The sequence below is a fragment of the Pholcus phalangioides genome, unplaced genomic scaffold, assembly GCF_987345545.1.
Source record: "Pholcus phalangioides strain wild (caught in Gottingen) unplaced genomic scaffold, Ppha-v1.0 ptg000004l_1, whole genome shotgun sequence".
NCBI lineage: Eukaryota > Metazoa > Arthropoda > Arachnida > Araneae > Pholcidae > Pholcus > Pholcus phalangioides.
Window position 1 is genome coordinate 22,017,913 of NW_028301597.1, and position 18,078 is coordinate 22,035,990.

General features: G+C 34.6%; 1 protein-coding gene across 8 annotated transcripts in view; it reads right to left on the bottom strand.

Moving 5' to 3' along the window:
• Positions 1-2,681: 2,681 nt before the first annotated feature.
• Positions 2,682-18,078, bottom strand: part of Vps13 (vacuolar protein sorting 13C) — a 190,209-nt gene continuing 174,812 nt past the window's right edge. For all 8 annotated transcript variants that reach the window (XM_089231119.1, XM_089231120.1, XM_089231121.1 and 5 more), the window contains 7 exons: positions 16,527-16,690; positions 16,234-16,403; positions 15,847-15,961; positions 15,064-15,158; positions 14,735-14,858; positions 13,104-13,187; positions 2,682-6,969 (listed from right to left, as the gene is read on the bottom strand). In XM_089231119.1, the coding sequence (XP_089087245.1) occupies positions 6,925-6,969; positions 13,104-13,187; positions 14,735-14,858; positions 15,064-15,158; positions 15,847-15,961; positions 16,234-16,403; positions 16,527-16,690 (797 nt within the window). In that variant the 3' untranslated portion in view covers positions 2,682-6,924. The remainder of the gene's footprint in view (positions 6,970-13,103; positions 13,188-14,734; positions 14,859-15,063; positions 15,159-15,846; positions 15,962-16,233; positions 16,404-16,526; positions 16,691-18,078) is intronic.

Genomic DNA, 18,078 nt, shown 5'->3' on the forward strand with positions numbered 1-18,078 from the left:
AGTTATCAGCCTATCATACAAGGCTCTTCATTAAAGAAAACATCCACACTCACTAGAATCAATCAAAAGTAGAGAATACAGAGAAAGTATTAATTTAATTCATTCGTATTGCCTAAATTCACGGGATTTATTCATAAGTTTGAATAATTAATTCATTGAAAAAAAAAAAGATTTCCTTTGATGTTGAGTTCAATTTTTAAAATTTTCTAAAGAAAAAACTAACCCCTTATCCCTATCTTTCCCCATGTTAAATTCAACTCACTTTACGCGATTTCGTGTTATATACGTGACTATTTTTCTAAAAAATAGCAGTGTTTCTCAACCTTTGGGCCCTAACACTAGTCACACCGGGCCGTGAGTGGTGATTCGAAGTTTCATTTTTTCCACTAATTTCTCGTTAGTTGTGTGTGTAGCCGGGCCTTTTTACTTAAGCAAAAGATATTTACCGGGCAGCGCGGCTCCAAAGGTTGAGAACCACTGACTTAAAGCGAGGGACACCTGCAATGCATAATTGAAACACATTCTTAACCTTTTACCGGCCGAATTAAGATTTGAGAATTAATTTTTCCTTAATTTCTTTTCTCATCCTTTAATTAAAAGATATCGACTATAAAATTCATGAAAAGAAATTTTCCAGTGTTTTCTGGACTTGCCCATGCCTTTAGAAACAACATTGAAATTAAAAACGAAAATTAGTTTTATTCTTTAATTATGGCAAGAGTGCTGAAATGAATGAAAATTTTTGTTTTGTGAATCCAGTTTGAATCTTGCACGTTCAGAAAAAAGAAAAATCAAGTCATTCATGTAAGAAAAATATTTTTTCGAATTAACCCTTTAAGCGGTTTTTAACATTTTCCTGATCGCATTATAACTGCCACATTGGAAATGAAAGCGTGTTTTAAGAACACGATATATTTCGGGGACACTGATAAGCAGAATCAAATTTGACGAAATATATACAGGGTGCATACCAAACAGGAGGGGAGGGGGTTATGGCATTTTACTGGCGAATCGTTGATCCTAGAGGAATACTTCCAATTGGAAAAAGTTTCCAAATAACGTGTAGGACTCAGTTACATTATTCATGTTTCAAGGGGTTGTGTAGTTATCAAAATAAGAAAAAATTAACTTTTTATACAGTCCCTGGGTGTCCCAAAACACAGAAAGTTATTGCCCTGTCTCTCCTGATGCCATCGAAAAAAGTCCCACGTTTCTAATAGTCACTGAAATATTCGAATTCGAAAAACGGGGGGGGGGAATTTGGGGGAAAAAACAGCGTTAAATGCGAATAAAACGGTTTTTCCGCATTTAACACTCCCCCCCCCCCCAAATTTCCTAATTTTTGAATATCTCAATGGGAATATTGTACTTAGAAACATGGATTGTTTTTGTTGCCATCAGGAGAGACAGGGCAATAACTTTTTAATTTGGTTTTGGAGCACACGGGGACTGTATAAAAAGTTAATTTCATTTTGATAACTATACAACCCTTTGAAACATGAATGACATATCTGAGTATTACACGTTATTTGGAAACTGTCTAACTGGAAGTATGCCTCTAAGATCAACGGTTCGCTGGTAAAATGCCATACCCCATGTTTGCTACGCACCCTGTATATATTTCGGGATTACCGCTGTAAAGGTATTAATAAAACGGATGTTCTCCCAATATCAGGGACATTGGCCAGTGAAAGGTTAAAATGCTTTTCCTTGCAAATATTGCCTTGAATGTTGTAATAGTATTTCTTTCACTTTTTTTCATGAACGTTCAGTTTATGAAAGTGTTACAGACCGCACAACCAAAAAATGAAGCAAATCTATTACAATATCTATATAATAAAGTTATTATTTAATGACCATTTTGTCTCTCGCATAATGTTCATTTTGTGCGTGCAAGGTGTAATTAGCCTCAGAGGCTTACGCAGGGAAGGAGCTCAGGAGCCTGTTGTCCCATCTAAGATAGACGATCAAAAATTACAATTATCTAAAATATCCTTGCAAAATAGTTAAAATGTCGAAAAACAAATTCTTTACAGGCCTACGCCATCTTAATATCTGTTAATTTAAAAGGCTTTTTGAGGGCTAGTAACTGGAAATTCTCTGGAAGGTATTCGGTGTGCCCCCTCCAAAGGTCGATCCCTGTGTACGCATTTCGATTAAACTGAACTGGGACTTATTTCTTTGACTAAGAATTAACAAACTCGGAGGCTGATGAGAAAACCCCAGTTGGCTACTACTGGGGGATTATTTTACACATTAGAGATGGTGCGCTGCGAAACGAATCGATCCTCATTTCGCGTATTTCTACGGCATAGTGCGGCCGTAGTGCGCTGTGAGTACTGGAGCACCCACGAGTCTAAAACACTTCCTACGCCCCTCGATCTTGTTATCGTGAAGGTCCGAGACGGTCAGACCACCTGGACAGGCAGGCAGGTCTGGGGGCCCAGGCGCTTATCGAGGGGGGAGGGGCGCCGAATTTAACTTTAAAATGCTACTTCTATATTATACGGGGTGCCAAAATGCGTGCTTGCCTCGGCTGACAAAATATCTGGTTGAGGCCGTGCCCGGTTAGGGCCCTGCGTTCAGATAAGCAGGGTTTAGTGTATTTATCGGTAGGTATGTGACACATACCGTATACACAAAAAAAAAGTGTGAAATAAGGTAGTAAACCAAAATGCCTTATTAATAAAGAAATATTTATTTTCCCAAATTATCACACATAATATGCTTTATATTAATTTGTTTTTAGAACTCTGTCACTAACATTAATTTTCATTTATACAGAGAAGCACACAAGCCACACATCTTTTATATACTCTATGTATACATATATTATTTAAGTTAAAAATATCCAATTACATTTTTTCACAGTATAATCAACATAACATTGTGAGCCATTTACGCAATACTGCAACACAATAATAATGATATTATACATACTGCATACACAGTTTTTCTGAAAATATTCACAGTCAAAAAAATACTCATCAAATGCAGTCCCATGATCATTCGACTAGTTTCATCTTGTGCAAAATAAAACAAAAACTCCACAACACACAAATGCAAGAAACCGTTATCAGCTAGCTAAACAGCCCCTTCAAAAGCTACATAGTAGAAAAAAATATGGCAGCAATAACACCATATTCACACACAGGTAAACGAATGGTTCAGCTTTTTTTTTTCAGCTTACATGTAACACTAATTAATACGTTATTTGCATTTCTCAATGCGGGAAGTGGAAGTATCAAACACTCAAAATATATAAATCGGAACACCATGAAGCTGCTTAGAGACTAATATAGCCTTTTCTTTCAGTGGAAAAAATGAAGGAAGAAAATGGCGTGATTTAGCTGATTTTGATATGAAGAGGCAAGTCAAGAATTGGTGGGCTAAAGCAACTAAGGCCAAAGATATTAGGTTAAGCAAAAGCCTGGCCGAATATGTGGTGTGGCAGCCCCATCATTGGCAATGATCGTTAAATTTTGGAAGCTGGAAGATACTGGAAGGCTGGTTGAAAGAAACCATCACACACAAGACCTTCCAAACCCTTACCCCCAAGTAAAAAGATCTGCCTTCCTTTTAATCCACCTGTCCACACATTGATCAGAAAACACCAACAGTCACGACACAGTGTGTTCTGGAAGTAGATATTTGTAAAGGAACATTGGGCCAGGCTGGACTCGGTGTGTAGTCAGCTTATGCCGCAGCTACTTCATTGCAGAAAGAGGAGGCAAAATTATTAAGCAAATATTTACAAACGACTATTGAACCAGGCACGAGTGGAGCTCTTAGCTTTAGTTAATGAGTTTTCCATCATTGGACTCTGGGCAAATTTCCCACTAACCCATGCAGAAATCAGTCCCTCATATATATATATAATATTATAGCACAGAACAATTTTCACTTCATTTTTCCCACTGAAGAAGGGGCTATATTATCCTTAAACCAGCTATATGGTGTTCTGATTCATACAGTACTGTATTTCGAGTGTTCAAACATTGTATACTACCTCTTCTATTTGATCAAAAGGTATTTTTCCTTTACATGAATATTTTGCAAATTTGAAAAAAAAAAAAACACAATAAAACAGCCCCGAAAACATAACAACATACTGAATCACCGAGTTAGATCTAAAAAAAAAAGTTCCAACACATTAAACCCCTTATAACTTATATATTTGATTTTAATTCTGTAAGAGTGAATACACCTGGAATCACTTTCATCTACATGACTATTTTTGATGGAATAATGAAAAATAAATTGGAACAAATTTCCTAATATTAAGACACTAACTATAGAGTTGAACAATATGAATTTTTTTTTTTCATTCACTGAAGGCTCATTTGGACCTATGACTGTATTTTACATTGATAAATAAATATATAATAAATAATCTTTTGTCTGTTACACGATTTATAATAAATAACTTTTTTTGAAAAATATTACATCAACAACAACTGCTCTGTGGTGGTCGATACATCCATGCAAAGTAAAATAATCTCAGCTGGATTTATCATAAGCACTAAAATATTAATTACTCGTATTATTATGAGAGTAATTTATGAATCACAGTTTTTCGGTTTGTAGTATCCAGACAAAAAAAAAAAATCCTATCAATATCTTTACATAACAATAGGAACTGATACTCTAAAAATACTTCCATGCTATCAAAATATCAGTAATGATTTCTCATTTCTAGCAATATTAACGCATTTACACATTTTCTCAAGCTCCTATTCTTCGTTTTTTTTCAAATGTACATATGCATGCATACATTATACTCAATTCAGGGGTAAAAAATGAATCTTAGGAACAAAATATTTTTTTAGTTGGCATAGAATAGAATAATATTGGGAGCTATGAAGGGGGGGGGGGGAAATGAAGCATATTTAAAATTTTCTAGAGAACATGATGAAACAAAATTAGCCATGCTTTTAAAACAAACGATTCAGTAAAATAAAGAAATGGAAAAGACGGAAGGAAGGAATAATATACAGGGTATTTCTAAATTAATGTGGTAAATTTCAAGGGATGATGGAAAATGAAACGAACACTTTACACACTAGAAAGTGTAGTCGCAAATTATGCTTTAATGCAAATTTATGCACATGATGCAGCAAATTGGCAGCTAGAAGCTACATTCAATTTAGGTACGAACAGGTCTGGCACAAGTTATAAAAGCGCAAAGACAAAAAACATGGAAAAAAGGCTTTGATGAAGAAAAGTAAACATCAGTAACTGGTTGACATAACAAAATAATACAATAAGATTTGCATAAATTAAAGAGTAATACAGAGAACACAAACAGTAAAAAAAGAATAACTTGAACAAACATCAGTCACTATGTACATACAAAAATAACATTTACAAAAGCTGTTCAAAACTTTGACTGCCATTCCTGGTGCAGGTGCCACATTGTCCACGTAAGGACTACTGACTGGGAAACACCAGGCATTTAGAAAGCATAATCAATCTTTAATTCATGCAAATCTTACTGTAGCATTTCATCATGGCAAGCACAGTTATTCATGTTTATCTATCTTCAATAAAGAATTTTTCGATGTTATGTGCCTTTTCACTATTCAAACTCAACTGGGATTGTGTGATCATGCTGAAATCGAATGAATCCTCTTGAGTGCATGATAATTTCTTACCTGTATGTCAAACAATTTTCCCCAATTCATGTAGTTGCCAGAAAATTTTAGATTTATTAAACTATATGTCGTCCCCATATTGGTTTTTTATTTGTCTTAGTTGTCACCAGGTCGGCACAAATTATTTACCCCTTTATATTTTGCTGCTTTGCAAAATTTTTCTATTTACAGTATTTATTTCTTGCCAGTCTGCATATTAATTTATTTGCTAGTCTTAAAATTATGTCTCCCATTTATTAATTTTTTGCCAGTCCATGATTTCTCTTATTTTTTGTCAGTCAGTAAATTATTTCTTGCTGGTTCCCAAATTATTTGTCCCATTTATCCATTTTGTTACTGGTCCGTAAACTATTTCTCTTGTTTATTCATTTTTTGTCGGTCTGCAGCTGTTGGAAGGTTGAAGAACAGTGTTCTATCGGTCAACCACGATATGTGTAACCATACTTTCTATGGTAAAAAGTGTTTAGTTTTTTTGTTTTCTATCACGCCATGAAGTTTCTCATATTAGTTTGGAAAAACACTGTACATAAATACATATATTTCATATTTTCTGTATAGATTGGGTGATTGAATGTAAATCATTCTGATATCACATACATGCGGCATGAATGCAAAAGTTCATAAAGGAAAAATATTAGACTTTTGTATTTTTTTTTGTCAATGACTGATGAAAAATATAATGGCTTTTTCCCCTCACAGAAAAATGTCGTTGAAAAAAAAAATTGAAGAACAGTTTTTTTTTCAAATAACAACTATATAAATTTACACACATGCACTGTATTATACTCAAACAACAAACTATTTCAGAACAATCAGAAAATTTTCACAACAGTTACATATAAATCAACAACCACCATCATCAACAACATAGAAGTAAAAAAATCTCTACTCCCCATCCTAGTAGCATTGGATGGCACAAATCTATCACATTGCTATTAAGTACCTAGCTAGCACTTAGATCCAGGACATAATAATTTAAAAAAATTATCATAAAAATGGAACAGCAAACTAAAGTCAAAGAAGATACAGAAAAGCAATCTTACCAACAATGTAAGCAGTTTGGTACCTGGGTTTTATTATTATTTTTTAATATATAGCAATATGAAAGCCGAACTTTCAACTTTTATTACAAAAATCTTTATTTCAACAATATCAAAAGTTCACAATATTTATTTTGAAAGTATATTCATTTTTACTGTAGTGCTAATGGGAATTTTTTTGCAGGCAGCACAATATTGGTCATCAAATCACACTAACACAGTATAGAGTTTTATACTTTTCCTTTCATCACTTCTTCAATTCTTGACACAATCCACTGCAAAAAAAAAAGGGGGGGGGGAGGAAATTACATATGTGCAATATAATTGCATATATTTTCAGACAATATGACCAGGCATTATGCAGACTACCAATTCTACTACATCTTTCTTAATCATATTTTCTTAAAAATACAGTGATACATAGGCTAATGGACATAATTTGTTCCAGAATGATGTTTGTTCCCCAAAACACGATTTCCTCATAGGTTTCTATGAAGAATAGTTTAATTCCTCTTCCAGATACTACTCAAAATTTAAAGATACATTTATGCGAACACTATAAAAGAGATAAAAACTGACTGAAGGTAAAATGCCAGCTCCAAAATTGTATAAATGAGAATTTACAAGATGAGATACTGAAGAGATTATTATTTTTTGCACTATGTACACAACCTGCTGCTGTTCGGTTGTGTGGGCACTGTGCTGGACCAACACGAGCTAAAGCAGAAAGCCTCTCACTCCAAGATTCTTTACGTTATTGAGATCCGTCCTTGAAACCCATTTTCCCTAAAAGATCGTTTTCCGGCAGCACCACACTAACGCAGATATGTTACATATTTGACGCGCGTTGCTACTCGTATTATATTTTTTCTTAATGTTATAGAAAAAGAGGTCAAATCAGCAAAGAATTGAGCACTCGAATAGACAAGTTTAGACTTATAATTCAACATTATTTTCAAATATAGGCCAAGAGTTTTTAATAAAAACCTAACAACATTTTACAAAATTACCGTTTGACCTCAGCAGCATTAATTTTTCAGAACTTCATTTCTGTTGATTTTAACCAAAAAAATATCCATTGAATACCAAAAAAAATTGAGACTAATTCAACTATATAATATCCTTTATTTTTAATTAAGATAGACACATGCAATATTCACTATATATATATTCAGTCATTTATAAAAAAGATATGTAAAAGGAACTTTTCATGTAATGTGTACTTTATTAAAGGGAAATAAAAACAGTGAATGAATAAACAAATATACGTTGGTTTGCTCCCTCCACTATGGATTGGATATAGATGACTGCTCGATTCTCAGTTTTGTAATATGTCTAGTACATTTAGTTTTGTACTGTAAACAACACACGCACGTGTTCATTTTTCAAGTGAGACATGCTGACTGGAGACACTAGGGGAGAATATTACTCATAATTTAAAGTATGTGTGTGTGGACAAAAGTGAAAAACCATCACCTCAGTTGTGATAACGTGAAAATAAATAGACAAAGCACAAAATTTTTGCTTGTAATGTGAAGCATTGCTCATTAAATGAGTCAAAACTGTTTCAAAATCTTTGCTTGTTAACCGAAATTCCACTGTATATATACACACACAACAAATTCCTGCACACACAGATTTATTACAAATTCCACAGAGGAATATGCATGGGGCGCATGTATGGTGAAGTAGTAGTGGTACGATGACACAACCAACACCAACTTTAGTCTACTAAAGCTGTAGTTCGTAGTTATAGCTTGGTAGAACAACCCAGTCAAGTTCGTAGGTGTCCCCAGGGGCGTAGCAAGAAATTTCGTTCGGGGGGGGGGGGGCGACCACTTTCATTTTGGGGGGGGGGACCAAACTGACAAAACAATGGATTTGGCCATCTTTTAACCTTTTTTCGGTCATTTTCTCACATTTCGGGGGGGGGGGAAAGAACACCAGACTCCCCCCCCCCCCGCTACGCCCTTGGGTGTCCCCATACTTTGTGATTTGGTCAGCTCATTTCTGTGTCTGATACATGCAGATGGAAAAGATAAGCTTCTAGATTGTCCAGACTGCTTGCTGTCCAGTTTGATGCTAAAAGTCTTGTATTGAAATAACGTATATTCTGAAAACATGGGCTCTTTTTAAATGCAGTTTCTTTTACTCACACACAATTTGCTGAATATTTCATTTTACATGAAATGGTTCAAAAACTTTAGTAATGTGGGGGGGGGGGAAGGAACAGAAAGAGAAGTGGAGGTACAACTGGAAAAAGATTCAGAGGTGGACATAATTTATTGGGCTCGAGTGATATAAATTCTTATGATGATTGGCACAAAATTTATCTTAGAATGCGGCTGTTTTATACAAATACAACGCCACAACAGGCAAAATGCTCAACGAGGTGGCTGAGAAAAAGATGCCCATAACAAATATGGATGTCATATATTTCAAAAATACAGCAATCCAATTAAAAACACAATCAAAATAATTATAAAATGTATATACACATGATAAAATATTATACAATGCCCATAAAGAATATTATGGTTGTCTTATTTTAAGTATGGATAGCTTCTCGATTTACCCCAACATGTTTATCGTATTTCTTTTTAAACGTGTCAATTGTGTTATAAATAACTACCTCCGGGGGTAAGCTATTCCATTTATTAACAACCCTATTAGAGAAAAATTTCCTGCGACACCATAACCTTGCATTATCCCTTACCAATCGATACTGGTGTCCCTTTTGTAAAAGCAGTCGATTGGTGGTGTATTAAAAGTACATGGTTCATCCTATCCATACCGTTGAAAATTTTGAACACTTTGATTCGATGATATCTCCCCAACACCTGTGCTCATCCAATGTAAACATATTTAAAAAATGAAGTCTCTCTTTATAACTCAATTCTCGTGTGCCAATAAGGACACGCATAGCTCTTTTCTGCACTCCTTTAACCAAGTCTATGTCCCTCTGTAAGTATGGTCTCCAAAACCTTACAGCATACTCTAATCCAGGACGAACTAAGCCTCGAAAAAGCGGAAGAATGACTTTAGGAGAACGCAAAGAGAGTTTTTTGAAAATCAAACCACAAGCATTCTATTCGCTTTTTTGACTACCGCTGAACAATGTTCAGAAAACCTAATCCGCTCGTCAATGAGAATTCCCAAATCGGTGACCCCAGTTGCATCCGGGATAGCGACACCATTCAACTCGTAAGAGAACCGTGGTTGTTTGAACCAAAGTGAACGACCACGTACTTGTCAAAGCTAAACTCATTCTCCATTCATTTGCCCATGCTACAATCCTGTTTAAGTCACACTGGAGCAACTCCCTATCGCTTTGATTCCTGATTACCCCTATTAGCTTCACGTCATCTGCGAATTTGCTAGCAATCCAATTGATGCCTTGATTGAGTTTATCGACAAAAAGTGAAAAAGTATGGGGTCAAGGACACTTCCTTGAGGAACTCCACTTGTGATGCCTGTCCAAACAGAGAATTCCCCGTTTACCATAACTCATTGCGACCTATCTCTTAACCACGATTCTATCCAATTCAGCAAGTTGCCCCCAATCCCAATTTCGTGTAAACACTTCAAGAGTTTACCATGTTGGACCCGATCGAATGCCTTCTCGAAATCAAGGTAAACAACATCTACATTATTGCTCTCACCCAAAGCCTTAGTCACGTGATCATAGAAGCAAAAGAGGTTAGTCACACATGACTTCCCCTTCCTGAACCCATGCTGATTATCCGACAATACATTATTCTAGTCTATCCACTTCACAAACTGCCTTTTGATGATAATTTTTACTGTACAACACTCTTATACTTCCTACACTCACTTACTGTCACTTGATTTGGGGTCGTACATCGTCCGAAAACCTGAATAATCTAGCCACCCAGAGATGCTTCCTGAGAACAATTTTTCATCATTCCCCCTCCCATACTACTAAGATCCTTCCTGTTCATATACTCCACGATTATCTTCTTTCAATTTTTATGTTCAAGGCTAAAAACTGAAACACAAGGCACTAAACTACAGATGCTCTCAGATATTATACAACTGACTTCGATTAACCATGAATATAATACCCGAAGTCGTAATGTACTTTACCCCGCTGCGGCTTGCACTAATATGCTTTTCAACAATATAAATACTATGTGCCCATGATGCTGGAATATGCTACACTGCCGCTTTAAGAGAAATCAGTAGACTACACATGTGTAAGACCCGTCTAAAAATCTATTTAACACAACAACCATCAAAGATGTAGTATATTTCCTTCTTTTTCCTCATTATAATAGCATCAATCTATGCTGTATTTTTTCTGACTTTTTCATTTCGTTTTTCTGATTGTTTTTGCCAACCCTTCTAATCGGCCACAGAGCTCATCAGGGCATTTCTATGCCCTTTTCTTCGTGGTTCGACTGTACATGTTCAGTTTTTTTCTGTTATATTGTTCAGTGTTCTCACCTGTATCAATAATCATACATGTTCTATAATGCACTGTAATATTTTCATGTATGGAAAAATAAATTAAAATAAATTTTCAAAATTTTTGAGAGGGAGCTCGTCCAACTCACTGGACGATAATTGGACACAGCTTCTCTACTATCCTTCTTAAATATCGGAACAACATTAGCAAGTTTCCAATCCCTTGGGAAGATACCCTGAGCAACACTACTCCTGTATATCTGTGCGACTGGCCCTAACAATACATAAGCATATTCCCTGAGGACCCTGAGATAGATATCTGGTCCTGGTGCTTTGCTTGCACATACATTTTTTAGAAGATTCAGGACTTCCATGTCTTCCACTTGAATATCGTTGAGGATTTTATTACCCCCATGCAACACCCGTATGTTGAATATCATTATCTCCACTAATAACCGAAGCGAAAAAGTCATTGAAAGGACTACACATGTCTAAATTGCTCTCTTATCTAGACCCTCCTATCGAGAGGGGGCCAACTGTACCCTTACATCCATTATTGATGCATCGAAAAAATGATTTTGGGTCAGAGCCAATGTTTCTGCCAACCTAGATTCAACTTCTCTTTTACTATCACTTATCGCTTTCTTCAACACTCTTCTTTTATCAGTGAACAATGATAGGTCACCTCGTCCACTCTCTGAATGCTCTTTTCTTTTCAAGATAAAGGTTACGCACGCTATCCATGAACCATAGAGGGTGCGATGTACAAACACGCTTTCTTTGAACAAAGGGTATGACGTTGTGCAAAACCCTTGGACAGTTTTGTACTAAATTTTTCCCATTGACTTATAACCCCTACTGATTCCAACCAGTCTCTTTGAAAACTTCTGCTAACCTTCCTCTCAAAACCTCAAAGTTAGTTCTCCGAAAACAAGGAACCAGTCTTTTGTTATCAACCTTACCCAAGGAAAAGTTACAGTGAAATCTGACGATACGATGATTACTGAAAGAAAACTCTTCCCCCACCGAAACATGTTCAACAAGATCCTCTGAACTAGTAAGAACTAAATCCAAAATAGCAGTACCCCTAATGGCTTCTGATACATGCTGATACAAAAAATGTTTGAGCACCAACTTAAAAGAAAGTCTCTTTCATACAGATCTCTAGATGAAAGGTTCTACCAATCAATACCTGGGTAATTGAAATCCCCTAGAATGATATCCCTCTTACACTTACACATATAGGAAATTTCCTCATGAAATTTGATGATGTAGTTTGGATCCCTATTCGGTGGATTGTAACAAACCCCAACAATAAGTTTATGATGTCTTTTGTTTTCAAGCTCAACCCATATAGTTCCAATATCACTTCTCTTCACATTACACTCTCTAGCCTTCAAACATGATTTCACATACACATCAACACTCCACCCCCTTTCCTATCAGATCTATTTCTCAAAAAAGTATCGTATCCTGAGATGTGTAAGAAAGATTCATCCCCATCGTTAGCCCAAGATTCAGTAATGGCTATAAGATCCAGGCCCTCCACAACCATCAGTTTCTAAAAAATCGTTCTTATTACCCAAGCTCCTGGCACATGTTAGCACATACATCCATATCAGAGAAAATGTCTGTTAGACAAATCTGTATTTGTTAGCTGAAAAATTTATAAACCAAGGCATTCATTAACCAAGGTATCACTGTGTCTGTCAAATACAGTAGACTCTCGTTAATACATCACATATCAGAAGAGTAGGATCATCAGTAGGAGGTATCAGAATATGTAGGATTACTGGAAGTTAGTTCAAAAAGCTCATTTAAATAGCAAACTTCTGTGCACAGACATGCAGTGGAATGTTTTCCTCCTCTACGGCTAGAAGAAGAAAAACACCAGATAACTGGACCAGCCGAGCTAGCACATGGTCAGATTAATGGTGAGAGTCTACTGTAATAAAAGAAATGAGAATAAATTTGTAGTTACTTGGCACTGTTGTTGATCAGCGCTATGAACCAACTTCCCTGCCACTTTTGAACCGAATGGGTTCATTCTTTTCTTCTGGGGATCCTTGAAAAAAAAAAAAAGGATGATTTCAAGAAAAACAAGATGATTCAATTAAATAACTGCAAAACGTGCATATGTACATAGTATGAAGTGATCATGGTTTCATAAAATTTTTCTAAAGATGGATACAGCTCTCACACACATGCACAAATAAAAAATGTTGCTGCTAAACTTCAATATAAGTGGCAGAATTTATTATTGAATGGAGATAAAAAAAGGGAAAAAATTATATATATTTTTTGTAAATTAGAGTAGGTGGTCCCCCCCCCCCCAATTTTAATGATCATAGCATATTTCATGCTTTTTATTAGGAATGATGTTAAAAAATATCCAAAAATTTCAGAACGATAAAATGTGAAGTACCAAGCAGCAGCAAAAAAAAAAAAAAAAAATGAATAAAATAAATCAAGGGTTCTTAACCTGTGGGTCACAAGCACTTCCGAGATGGGCATATATTAAATCAAACATTTTGTTATTATTAATAAGTACTACAAACACAAATACAACGCCACAACAGGCAAAATGCCCAACGAGGTGGCTGATAACCCTGTTTATTAAACATTTTTATATTCCAAATAGAGCCATGGATAGTGAAGTTGATAATGCTGGTGATTTTGGGTCACGGCTGAAAAAAAAATTAAGAACCCCTGAAATAAAAAAAAAAAAGAATTGTGAATTCAAACTTGGAAATCATTAGAATCAAACTGGAGGGCAAATATTGTAAATTCATGATTTCCAACAAAATCTGCTTGCCTTGACCAAAACTTTGGCAGAAAGAAATGTAATTCAAAATGGTAACATTCCGAATTTTGAATTTTTGCCCTTCACAGAACTTTTCCCTGACTTTTGCAAAATATTTTAAATTTTCCCTGACCATTTTTCATTTTCTGACTTTCTCCGATTTTCCAGGTCACTGCGAACAATAAAATTATAATTTTCGAAATAAAAATTTCAAAATAAAATTATAGCAAGAACATGACAAACGAGGGATGTCTGTAATGCAATTCCTCTTATTTTGTCTGTGTAGTTCAGAAAGAGCCACAACTAGGAGAGAGGGAGGGAGAAGGGGAGGGGGGGGAAGTGTGTGTGTAGGAAGATGTGGTGCTCTGAATGCTGGACCAGAAGGGGTGCAAATTGCACCCTTTATATAACCTCTCCTTAAACATTAAAAGACCCTTGCCCTAGCTGACCAAGCATTTAATTGCGGCCATGAATTCAGAACCATATAGTATATACAGACAATGCTTGATTTTATGAACTGCACATTACAAACGAATAGATTAAAAACTAATCTTCTGGTCCCAAGCAATATATCATACCTTTAAACATCTTTCCCATTTACAAAAACTTTTGACTTTACAAACTATTTTTCACATCCACCTGAGTCCCTAAAAATGAGCGTCATCTGCATTTCCACTACAATAACGATTGTAGTAATTGCTCCCCTTTTTAAAATAATACATGATCTCACCAAATTCTGTATGTCACTCTATACACTATCATCTATGAATTGAAATTGATGATTAAGAGATAAGGTAAATTAAATATACCTTCAGCATGATTTTGATTCCTTTATCAACAACTTGAGGAGCACCAGCAAGCTCTCCCCATCTGTATTCCCATTCAACATTCAATTGACCAAGGACATCACCTTTGCAAACATACATGATCCGACTGTAAAAGATGTGAAACACACTTTTAGACAAAAAGGAAAACTGGTTTAAAGATAAGTAAAAAATTTATAAAATAACCAATTTCTAAATATGAAGTTTTTAAAAAAAATAATAAAAATTATTTTTTTAATAATTATTTTTTATAGCTAGGGCCAGTGAAATTAAGTTTGAGAATTAACACATTTGTAAACTTGATTTGAACTTACTTATTTGTGACAAGCAAATATGATTTTTCAGATGTTCCTACAGCAACATGGGCCTCATAAACATCTGTTGAGGCATACTTTCCTTTTTCAACCTCCTGTGAATAATTGACAGAATTAGATATAATGTTTCATAATAAGGAAGCCTGTTCAAAAAGGCAACACCCAAAATTCTGTTTTGAGAATTCTGCAATTTAAAGATTCACTTTATATGTTACAGAATGTAAATCAACTCAGATTTAGTTGAAGTAAGGAACATATAAACAGAGTTGGGAGTTGTTGCTGTTTTGAAATGTGTGGAAGGAATTTCCATCGTTTTTAAGGCATGCATAACTCAAAAATGCAATTTTCTGAGTTGTTACATTTTGGAACTGGCCGTCGATATATATATAGTTCATTACTAAATATACAATAAAAGAATGGACACTGAAATTAATGCAGCTCTAATAAATAGCAATTTAAATCGGACTCACATACTTGAATTACTTAAAAATTAATCTACAGGTGTTATAGGTGGTTTTGAAAAACAAGAGCATATGTTAAGTAACACAGGGAAGTATGTAATGTGCATGTGGCAGAACGTCAGGCTGTTCACATTTTTGAATGGTGGGGTGATTCACCTTACTTTTCGAATACACACTTGTAGATTATACTATTTAGGTCCCAGGCTAAGATGATTCAAATGATCATGTATTCATTCCATCTGATGTTCCATTGCATTAAAATTCTTTTGAATAAATGATAAGTAGTGATTGAGTTTATCTTTAGGTAAGACAAATAACTAACCAGTAAAAGCCTGCTGCCTATAGATTCTTTTTGTATATATGGGCGTATAACGTAATCAGCTCTGATGTATCTTGGGGGTCTAAGTCTCTTGATTTCATCATGAAGATCAGTCATCCTGTGTGACATGGGTGAATAAGAAAAGTGAAATGAATATAAATGAAAAAAAAAAGAACTAAATATATATATACATATAATATATTTAGTATACATATAATATACATATACTAAATATATATATATATACATATAATTAATAACACTCAGACAATTTTCTTCTCTTTTTTTGGCTTTTTACGAGAATTTTTTATGTTCCTATAAACCGAAACAACTTTCAAAAACTAAACACGACACATTTTTCAGTTCATAATTCTCATGAGCAACACTCACCTTTTTACAGAATCAAATGATCCGCTTACGAAATCAACAGCACCAGCAGCTGGCCTGGCTACAACTCCTATCAGCCCTTTACCAACACCTTTGAAAAAACCACCAACACCTTCTTCCCTTGCTCCCGCGACAGGTTTTGTAACAACGCCAGTCACACCATCAAATACTCCCTAGAAAATTAAAGATGGAGTAATCACAAATAGAATGAAAAGAAAAAAGACACGAATACTAAATATATCTATATTAGAGAGCGATCACATAACAAATATAATATAAATTCTCAGACAACTCACCATCACAAGGCCTTTACCACTCTGAGCAAAGCGTTGCTTTGCATCAAGGGTATGTGGATTCAAGTTCTGACGGCGACGCTTTTGATAATCTTCGTCGAGCGTTAGAGCTGCCAGACCTTTGCCTAGTGTACCTGCAATGCGTGATGCCGCTCCTGCAGCTCCACCTAGAAATAATTTAAAATATATTTCATAACTCATGAACAAAACAGTTGCTCATTGTTTCCGCTACAGCATAATTCTGATAAACCAGTAAAAGATCAAACAAACATTTCTTACTGCCAAATATAAAAAAAAATAATGATAATCAAGTGTAAAATTCCTTTAACATTGTGTTATAGATGGTGAAAAACTGCAGTCTTATGGATTCCTCTCAATCTGATGCAGTTCATGGTCAAATGCTAACTTAACAAACAATATTGGAGTTGATCAATTTTTATTTAAGTCACCAGATTTCAACTGGGTCATTCCATGTCAAATCACCCAGCCATGACACCCATAGTCTCAGATTTCAATGATTTTTTTTTTATTTGTTGCATTTACCATCCTTATTAACCGTGTGAAATATTATTTGCATATCTCTAAAACTTTTTGAGAAAAAAAATGTTGAAATTTATCAAAAACTGATGCAGATGACTTTTCCGAGGCTCAATTTTTAAGCGGCATTGTTTGAGAAAATAAATCATAACTTTTTCAATTTTCAATATATTCAAGTGAAATTTTCACTAAAGTGTTCACAAAAACATACAGAATATGAATAAAAATAATTCATACACTTACATTTGAAATTTACATGAAAAAAATTATGTAAACTTTGTTTTTGTGGGATTTTTCGTTAGAAAAAATACAATTTTTCAAACATATTTTTAGACCAGAGGCACAGCAGTTACCAAAACAACTTTTATTTTAAATTTCTCCTAAATATATGAAGTAAAATACTGGAGAAAAAAAATAATGGTTTTTTGACCATTAATATGTTTATTCTGGCTCGCAACACAAAATTCATCGAAATAAGACTGGATCGTTCCGATTTCAAATCATTCAACTAGATACTGAAATGCAACCCATCTTCCCAGATTCCAATTATTATTTTTTATTTATTGCTTCTACCATGCTTGTTGACCATGCAAAGTTTCATGTACATATCTCAAAAACATTTTGAGAAAAAAAATGTTTTCTAACCTCACGAATGACGTCTCTTAGGCTAACCCCATTCAAGCAATATTATTTGTGAAAATATATCATAACTTTGCAGATTTTCAATATATTCAAATGAAATTTCCACTAAAATGCTCACAAAAAAATGCAGATTATGAATAGAAAAAATGTAAGCCTTAGAGGGAAAAAGTCATTTAAATTTTATTTATTTTTTTATTTTTGACACAATTTTTTAAACACTTTTTTTTGGATGCACAGCATGAATTTTCAATTTTATTTAAATTTAATCCTATTAATATATTAAGAAGACTAGAAAAGTAAACATTATTTTGACAGTTAATACATTTGAGTAACAAAACACAATTGTACTTATATGACTACATTAATTATATTTGTA